General features: G+C 39.3%; 1 protein-coding gene across 1 annotated transcript; it reads right to left on the bottom strand.

Moving 5' to 3' along the window:
- Window positions 1-726: 726 nt before the first annotated feature.
- LOC104608050 (uncharacterized) lies at window positions 727-8664 on the bottom strand. The gene is made up of 2 exons (XM_010273907.3): window positions 8043-8664; window positions 727-1651 (listed from the first exon to the last, which is right to left on the bottom strand). Exons 1-2 carry the CDS (start codon window positions 8558-8560, stop codon window positions 1210-1212), a joined length of 960 nt encoding a protein of 319 aa, XP_010272209.1. The 5' UTR covers window positions 8561-8664; the 3' UTR covers window positions 727-1209.
- Between the last annotated feature and the right edge of the window lie 1642 nt (window positions 8665-10306).

Genomic DNA, 10306 nt, shown 5'->3' with positions numbered 1-10306 from the left:
TATCATCAATGGGAAAAACTCGTGGATACGTCCTCTTTAATTTTGATCATATACTTCAAGGAGCAAGGGTCAAAGGCTATGTGAAGAGATACACCTTCAATTTTATCTCTGAAATTCCTACTGATGCATTTCAATTGTATGATCTAAAATATTAATTATTTTACTTAATTTTTTAATTTTTATAAATTTTTAATATTTTTATCAATAAAATAATATTTTTAAATGTTTAAAGGGTTCGACTATGATATGGAAAAGATATGATATCGAAAAAATAACTGACCAATAAATTGGAATCATAAGTGTGGTAGCGAATCAGGTGTCATTTATCAAAATTCATGGGTGGGCTTTGATTGGTCAAAACTCTTTCCATATCATATCTTTCCCGTATCATAGATTTTCCCATATTTAAAATATATTTTTTAATTATTTTACTATTGTTTTATAACAAACAATATTTATTAGTTAATATTAATTCATTGATGCCTTTTTTAAAATATTTATCATATAAAATACAAAAATTAGATATTTATGATTAATTGTATATATCATTTATAAAATAAATATGATATACATGGAATAAAAAAAAGTGTGGTATGAACGGGTCCACACCATACACTGTGGGTGTGTACTAATCCAATCCACACAATTTGTCCACAATTCAAAATAATTGTAGATTGTAGTGTGGTGTGGATTGGTCCCTGCCACCTATTTACCAACACGTTCTAATGGTGCTCTCAACAGAAAATCGGCACTTGTATGTATGAAAGTTATTTATCAAAACATACAAGGAAAATGGAAACCCCTTTTTATCTACCAAAAGAAAAGATACATTGAATATTATCATTTGAAACTGCAGTCGATTCCTGCAGTCACAATTACTTCCCCCTCTGTCTCAGTTGCTGGTATTATTTAGTGTACAAAACTGAGTAGACAACAAAAGGCAGTGGAGCGGCATAGTAGCACTGTAGCTGTAGCAGTAGAAGTAGCAATCTCTTTGTCCTATGAACTTCTTCCATTATGGGATGTGCTCATCATCAACAATCCATCTTTACCAGCTTTGAATACCCTAAAAATGGTGTCCAAGTCCCCAAACTTACTATGCTATTCACATTCTTCCTCTCTTGACAGTGAAACTATAACATATTTACATGCAATAGCGTTTGCAGCTGCCTGTGTGATCATCATCCATATGTGATAACTCCGAAGCCATCAGTTCCCCCCCAACACCCTCTGCAGAGCAGATTTTTGGTCTGAAGTTAGGCTTTTAGGAAACGTAATATTGAACTTTATAATCAGGTTTCCCTTTTTCCCAGGTTCTTTCGCCAATGGCATTCCTTCATTTTTTATCACCTTCTCATAGCCTGGTCTGACAATTTCTGTCACTTGGAGAGTGAGATTCCTTCCGTCCAGGGTTACCAGGTTGATTGTCTTCCCCGTAAGTGCCTCCAGCAGTGTTATCTCCTGTGTGAATATTAGGTTATTTCCATCCCTTCTGTAAACTGCATGCGGCTTCTCTTCAACCACAAAAACTAGATCCCCAGGAATGAAGCCACGCATTTGGTTACCCTTCTCTGGGAACGTGATCTTTGTACCCTTCTTCCAGCCAGGCTTAATATCAATAGTCAAGATCTCCTCCACAATTCCTTTCTTACTGCGAAAAAAGAAAATTGCAGGTGTATCACACCAAGGGGAATTATACAATATAAAATCACAGTCCAGACATAATGCAAATCCCATAATGAGAATTAATGTCATATTATGTAGGTAGTTTTTCTTTCTTTTTTAGATGAGTAAGATTTTATTTTTTTCATTCTTAAGCTTCATATCTAAAGGGCTTTAAGAAAACTAGGGTAAGAGCATGTGCTATGCACGTGTGCAAATAAAGGGTAAAGATAAAATTGACATTATACAATCAAATTTAACTTTTATAACTGCACTAAAACCAAGGCAAGTGTCCGCTTTATTTTTTGAGATGAAAGACAATGGATTCATTAATCAAGAAAGGAGTATATGAGAGCATGTACAACAGGGAGCACACACAGATTACAAAGGCATAACTCTCTCACTATAATAGTATAGATTTGTGGAATGAGATCCTTTCATTTTGTGTTTTGATGAAATCTGATTATGAGCTGATCTAATATGGATCTACCTCTCTATGATGTCTCCAATTTATTTACCCAAAAAAAAAGTTTCAAGGAATAAATGAAAAAATGGAAAGAATTTTATGATGCACAATTTCCAAATGGCCCATAAAAGATATTAAAACGGTTTTCTTTAACACTCCTGATTTTCTCATCCATGCACTGGATGGTCTTGGAAGCGTATGTTCTGGTTCATGGATCTCCTGGGGCCATTTAGGTATCCAGAAAGAGGAGTTAGCTACTCTCAAGAAAAAATAGAGAAAGAAAAAGGAAACAGGTAATACGAACTTTTCTAAATCAATTTATGCTCAATACAAGATGAGAAACCATTCAACAATCCACATGCAATAACAATCACGTGTCGTTGTTTTCTATATGCAATCAACTAAGTGGTGAAACACCAAGCATTTACTGAAAGAAAATTAAGATTAGAAGAGCCAGTGTGTAGTAAAGCACAAGGCAATATAAAATGCAAAACAATGAATTTCAAAGTGGCACAGACGGATAAAATGGAATTGGAGAGGAAACTTGGCACAAGTATTTTAAAAGGCACAGGAATCAATGTTAACGACCTGAACAGAAATGTGTACAACTTTCTGATCTCCTCCCCCTCTATCCCCCCCCCCCCCCCGAGTTCCCTCATTAAGAAGGGAAGGAACTTGGACTCTAAGCTTTGATGGTAGTGCTTTTGGTAATCCTGGAGCTTCCGGCATAGAGGGAATCCTAAGAGATGAAAATGATCTCACCTGCTGGGTATACAGTGGACCGATTGGGATAGCTGACTCCACAAAGGCAGAAGTGTTGGCAGCTCTCACAGGGATTCGCCTAGTCAGCAAACTGGGTATTCAGGACTTCTCCATCAAAGGAGACTCAGCAAATACTATAAGATGGTTAGGACAACAGGAGACTGGACCTTGGAGACTTGGTCACTTCTTATCAGAGGCAAGGGATCTATTGGCTCATACGAACGTTTCTCTATACTGGTTGTAGTTCACATTCGGTTGATATGAATTTGGGTTTGAATAATAGGCAGATTGTTTCTTCTGTTGCTGCTTCAGGGGTTTCTGGGGATGGTCAGTCTCTTGAATTGCAGGTTTGGTAACTTGTGTGGGGGAAAGCTAGAGGAACTGATAACACTCAGGTAATCTCTTTTTTGTTTATGCTTTTGTTGATAGGACAGTGGTGGCTGGTCCTTAACAGCCACAAGTTTCACAATGGTCATTTTTAGCTGGAACTGCCTCAAAATTTGAGGGATTTTAGTTTAAGGCTCTATTCTAATATTATTTGTCTTTGTGAAACTAAAATCTCTCCAGAAAAGGCTGGTTACCTGAGTATCTTATTGAAATACTCCAACTCTTTCTTGGTTCCCCTTGAAGGTCTAGCCAATGGGCTATCTTTTTGGAAGCATGGTGTTGATCTTGAAACTTGAAAGGTAATAGAGCCCCACTAAATTGCTCAAAAAGTGAAAGAACTTCAGAGGAACCTCCTATTTGGCTGATGGGTGTACTTATTACAGACTGCAACTCTCTTTTGTTTTTGTGTTAATATTTATTTATCCATCAAAAAACAAAAAAAATCTTTGAGAACTGCCACCTAGCATATCAACTTGTTTTCAGCCATCCCAATAATAGCCTCCACTGAGATGGCTTTCCACTAAAAATCCTGTTGATTCTTTCTTTCTATAAAAGCTAGCATAAAGCAATTGTAGGTTTCATATGACCTTGCCACTTTTGCTATTACCCTTGACTGGCTAAGATATTATCAGCATGCATGACTCACTATCAGTTGAACATTTGGAGGAGGTGAGACTGAATGCTCCAAATAAACTTGCACTGGAACATTAGATGCAGACTAAGAGGGTTGGATACAGCCCATGTGTCCTAGAAATATATTGGTCACCTGCACCTGTAGAAAGTGTGAATTGAGAGGATTTTTCGATCAAGAGGGTTTTCCTATCATTTTTCATAGATTTTTTTTTCTACCCCATACCTCCACAGCCATTAGCCTAGGAGCACTTTGCTCATCAATCAAAGAGAGAGATCACATGCCCCACTGTTTCTTTTAGAACACAATTGGGACCGCACACTACAAGATGGAACTTTTTTCATCATATTTTTTATGAATAACTTTTTTCATCATTTACCCCATCTCAACTTCTCAAAGTGCAAATTCTTACATAGTGAACTTTTTTATTTTTTTCAAAAGAGACAACTTACTTCATTCAGGTGTGCCCCTTGCCTTGGGCCTCACACCTCAAGATCCACGTACTCCTTCTTCAGTTGCACTTCTCACTTTCAAAATACTTGGCAGAATAGTTATTGCCTCCTTACTATTTTGCAAGATTGGTAGTGTTTCTTAGTTTGATGCCATCTGTTCCTACATGATTAAGTCTACACTAATCATGTGTATGTATATCAGCATATGATAAAGATACCACCCAACATTTTATGTATGTTTCTCATAGTTTATCTGTGATGATTTCACATAAAAATGAATATATTATCATTTTATAACAGATATATAGACATTTTGAAAAGAGAGCAAGAGAATTAGTAGATTTATCATTTTTCTCTCAAAAAAAAGTAGATTTATCATTTATTGTCAAACTACCAGGCTAAAGGCCTGTTAGTTGGAATTGGATCTTACAAGATCAGACCTGATAAGCCCAATTAATAATAGGATTGCTTGATTGGTTCTAAGTTTGTTACTTAGACCCTATCAGGTCTGTGTATTTTTAATCAAGTTGAGACCGAGTCTACCCTGACCTAGTCCAAACCCAACTCATTAACAGCCCTATATCTGTTGCCTGAAGCTAGGAATGAGCATCAAACCAGGTCTTATAGGCTGAGATCAGCCCAGCCCAAGGCCTGAATGCAGATAATGCTTCAATCAGGCTAGTCTCAAGCGAGCCAAACATGTAATAAGTGGGAAATTAGGGCTTCAATGCTTCCGCTTTGCTTCCTTTTTTCACACAAAAACAAGATTACAGGCTTGCTTACATGAGTTACTTCAGAAATGAAAAGGCCTATCATGTGTCAAAAGGTAATTGATTTTTTTATCAGAAACACAGAAATTTATTCATTCATTAATAAAAAAGAGAAACATTACAACCATAAGTTGTGAAGAAACTTTCTAACCCAATACAAGACAATCCCCCAGCTGTATCACAGCCTTTATTACAACTGAGCCCAGTACATCTGTTGTCTATTTACTCCTTGTTTTGCTAAACTATTGGCAGATCTCCTGACCCACTTGATTCGAACTTCCACATCTCTTGAAAGCCATTTGAAGCGCCTGTATTCAATTCTAAGCTTCCAAATCACCCCTTCACCTTTCTTTAACCACCCCACTACCAGTTTCAAGTCGCCTTCAATAACCAATCTTTCTGCTCCCATGTCTCTAGCCATTTTTACCCCAAATGCTGCAGCAAAAAATTCTGCAGCTACAGCATCACCTTGTACAATTGGACCTGAAAACAAAGCCCGTATAGTGCCACCTTCCTCTTTAATCACTCCTCCAATTCCAGATGGACCTGCATTGCCCAGACTACTACCATCAAAGTTCAATTTCAACCACCCAGCCATTGGGGGAGACTACACCTCAAGGGCCTTTGGTTTCCTAGAGGAGAATCCAGCAATTGCCCCCCAACACCTGAAGAAATCTTCCACCTTAAAGTCAGCAAACAACTTCAGAGTCAAAAGTTTATTAATTCACTAGGATCATTGTCTCAGATTTTGTCCTGTTCCAACATTTTACCAATTGACTTTTCTTACTTCATAACTTTCGTTACCATGAAACTGGAACCCAAAATCAGCATATGGACTTGTAAACAAGATAACGATGGTTATATGCATTTATTACTTTTCAAACTGTCATGTATGGACCACTGAATAGTAGAAGAGGATGAAGGTCATAAGGTCTGTAGTATTTATATATTTATTGTACTAGAGTCCAGATACTATGAAATGAGGCATTAAAGGACATGAGGTAAGACAAATCTGAGGGTGGTTACTTTGTGCAAAAAAATGCCAAAGGTTAGGACAGTACCTGGTCTACCCCTCTCAAGACTCCCAAATGTTCTATCATTAGTTAACAACTCATAACCAGAGTACTAAAATACCATATTTTCACCCCTCCCTCCCTCCACCACCCTTATTCTCATCTAAGATCATCCACCACTTCCTGCTTCACTCTCTGGTTACTTAGGTTAGCACTACGTGAACAGATTGTGGCTCTGGAGAGAAGCAGAGAAGAAATTGATAAGTGACAAGAAAGCTTACATAGAGAGAATGGACATTTTGGGATTTAATTATATCTTGTTGGAAACAGGTTGGAAGCCTAGGACATGTAGAAAGGCTGCTTGAGATTTTGTGGCAATTGAATCAGAGGGTTTTAAGCTGAAGGAGCTGTCATACATCACCCGATGTTCATCTTGTAGAGATATGATGATGACAACAGACAACCACCTTGTGCATTTAAATGTTAACGGTTAAGGCATTAAGCACCTTATATAGCATCTATATCATATATAAATTGCCTAGGCAACACAACTTTGGGTGGTATACCAGGTCTATCGCATACACACCAACGGAATTTTCAGTAAACTAGAACCTCTAGTGTATCCATTCCATTAAATAGACCATTTCCAATTGTTGATTATTATTTTTGCTTCATTAGATTAAGCAAGGTTAGGATAACAATGGCATGATTTGTACCTAAATGATTAAGAAAGGTTGGCACATATAATGCCATGATACCCCTTTTGCAGCAGAAATATCAGCCATATTTCCCAAATCTAAAAAGGAGAAAAAATCATAATCACTCTCCAACCTATACCTATAATTAGACTGTTAGAATGATATCAAAACTAACTAAAACTCCTAAAAAGCCTCCTAAAATTGATTTTTTGAACTAATATAAGTTTGAAATGAATACATAATAAGGAAGCAACTTCTAAAACTAATATAGTAATACATACCAATACCAAAATAAGTCGAACTGTTAGAATTCTAACTAAAAAGCTCAAAAAACCAAAATATAGAAATGTCAAAACGGATTTGTAGGTTGCAAACAAATTGGCCATAACTTACTCAATTCATGTCCAAACTCCAAATCGTGTGATCTTTTGCTTGTTGGATTGTAAGCTTTCACTTGGACATGAAAAATAATCTATTCCATCGTAATCAATTAGAAAAGTGAGTTTGGCAGATACAGATAATCTATCTCTTTCTCATTATGCCCTATAGTTTTACTTTGCAAATAAGAACAGTTCAAAAATGGACACCTGACATTCTAATAATCTCAGCCCCAAACTTATCCATGTGGACCATATCATCTCCAACTTCTAACTAGGATAGTCCACTCCTAGGTTACCCTAACTCTTTCATAACATGAGCAAATCCATGCCACTAAAGTTCTGCCCGATACATCTACATAGACATTTAAATCACAAAAAGAAACTACTCGATTTTGATTATAATGCACTTAGAAATGTTCTAATATTCGGTTTGTTCCATGAAGAAATGTATCCAGTGTGAGGTAACAAATTTTCCACACCCCTAACAACCTATTCTCTAATAGATACCCTAAGATATAATTAAGTCAACCCTATAAATTGCATTTCTATTGGTTCACTGCCCCCGAATTTCCATTTCACAAATGGGTTTCCCCTTTGTAATTAGTATTTACTGTACCACTACTAATTCTCGGCAAACCATATGCCAAGGAAGAAAGATTTTTTGAAGCCTACGAAGGAAGAAAGATAAGAGGCCACGAAATAAACCAAGAATTATCTGCATCCTAACACCCAATCAAGAAATTCTAGATTTTCCCAGAACAACCAAAAATGTTAACAATTAAAGACAAATAAAGAAAAGGGCGATTCGGAAAATGACATACCCAGAAGCATCGGTGTTGGTGAACTTCATTCTCCTTTGCGTGCCCAAGTAAAGCTCCTCCAGACTACAAAGCAACTTTTTCTCGATATTGGATGCCTTTCGAGGCTGCTGATTAACAGAATCGGCACGACCACCATAGCCATAGCCACCCTCTGATCCACCCACAACCTCGGCATAAATGTCATCGGGGTTCCTGGGGTTATAGCGGTAGTTGGAATTGGGAGCAGCAGAAGCGCCACGGGCGGCAGCAGAGGCAGCAGAGGCAGCAGAGGGAGGAGTTGGGAACTGACCGGACTTGACAACTTCTTCGCCAAAAAGATCGTAGATCTGACGCTTCTGAGGATCACTGAGGACATCATAAGCCTCAGTGATCTGCTTGAACTTGGACTCGGCTTCTTGCTTGTTAAGAGGGTTCTTGTCGGGATGCCATTTCATGGCCAATCTCTTGTATGCCTTCTTTAATTCCTCCTCACCTGCATTCCTGTTCACCTTCAATATGTTGTAGTAATCGACACCCATTTCCCCCTGAGTCTTCTGATCTCCTCTCGCTCTCAAGTCTGAATCCCAAAAAACAGCAGCAAATCAAATGAATCGAAGGGGATCGATGTGGTATTTATTTGTTTATTTTATTTTATTTTATTTATTTATGAAAATGAAAACGATTCCTTGTAATTATTTGGCAATTAAGTTTTGTTTGGGAGTGGCAGGTGAGTCATGAGTGTGGCCATCGTCGGCAATGAGAAAACTCGAGAACTTTCGGGAATCGTCCGATGAGACTCTGTTTGCGATTTTCCCCTGCGGATCGACCGGATGTCAACCACACCACGCCACGCCAAATGCAAAGCGGCGTGGATTCTTGGGTTGTACGGCGAGGGTACGCACTAATTGCGTACGTTACCATTATTTGTATTTCAATTATTCCAATTCAATGGGTGGGACCTCCGTCTATTTTGGGGGTTCGTCGTGCAAGTATTAAGTATGCGCTAATGGGGCAAAAATATCGGACTTAACGGAGTGCCGACTGCCGACTGCCGAGGGCGCAAGTCAAGCCAGCCCAGGCCTTGTTTTCGGCCCAGTAAGCCATATGGATTCTTGTTCTACACGGAAAAGGTGGTTCACACATGAAAGAGAGAGCAAAGCCTGACAAGAGCGTTCTCATCTATCTCATCACGACAGCCCATCACCGCAGGTGTGTGGAAGGTGACTGCTGGTGATGTAGGAATATTTGGAAGACATGCATATTTTGGCACGTGGCATCAGTTGGATCATCCTGACCATCCATCATCAAATACTATCAACCACTTCCAATTGCTTCTCTTCTAACACAATTCCGGCTATAAAAGGGGCTCCCACATTGAGGTAAAGATACATAGACTTAAACTGTAAGTTTCCTCACTTACTTAGTTCGACCCCTCCCAGACCTCGACTAACTTAATCGTCGGAGTCTTCGCCCCTATGATAATTCCCGGGGCCTCAGACGTCTTCTTTCTCTTAGTAGATTGGACCTGTCAGCCTTAGACACCAAAATTTATGTTGTTGCCCTCGGCTCCGTATTTGGCAGCAACAATTGGTGGCGTTTGTGGGAAACATCTTCAAAACTTTCTCCTAAGAAAACAAGTTTAACCTAATCAACTAGTGTTTCTGAAATGGCTGACAAGTAAGACACCATTCCTAACATTTAAAACTTGGTCACAATCGACCAGTTCGAGCTGATCCTGGACAAGCTAGACAACCTGACTTAGCAGTTGGACAATATAGGGCGTCCGGTAGGAGGCCACCCATAAGGTGGCTGCCTCGTCGAAAGTCACGAACAACACAGTGGGCAATCCGCCCATACCCCGTTAAGCCAGCGCTTGGGCGGCCGAAAGGAGGCTAACCCCTCGGAATCCGACAACAGCAACTGACAGGCTAGCAAGCCCTATTCTAAGACCCCTCGGCTCCCTAGTCGAGGGGGCAAACGTCGAGCGCAGGAACCACAACCGTCAATACCATCACGCGGTGACCAGCCGGGATGACGTTGGGCGCTCGAGCCATTACAGTCCCCTCTAGGGGCAAGAGACCAGTGCCACACCTCTCCCCTGCCAATTTCTAACCTCCTCAACGATTGCCACACCCGCAAGGCTCTAGACGTGCTGGCATCCAAGAACTCCGAGAATAGGGCCAGCCCATCCCACATGAAAGAAACTAGGACTAGGCTGAAGCAACAATGCCATACATCGACTAGTGCCTCAGAGATATTCAGGCACAGATTGGCGCCATTCAGGA

Source organism: Nelumbo nucifera, chromosome 4 (assembly GCF_055504915.1).
Source record: "Nelumbo nucifera cultivar China Antique chromosome 4, China Antique-T2T, whole genome shotgun sequence".
Classification (NCBI taxonomy): Eukaryota; Viridiplantae; Streptophyta; class Magnoliopsida; order Proteales; family Nelumbonaceae; genus Nelumbo; species Nelumbo nucifera.
The sequence above is the reverse complement of the archived record's forward strand: the minus strand, read 5'-3'. Positions and strand labels throughout refer to the sequence as shown.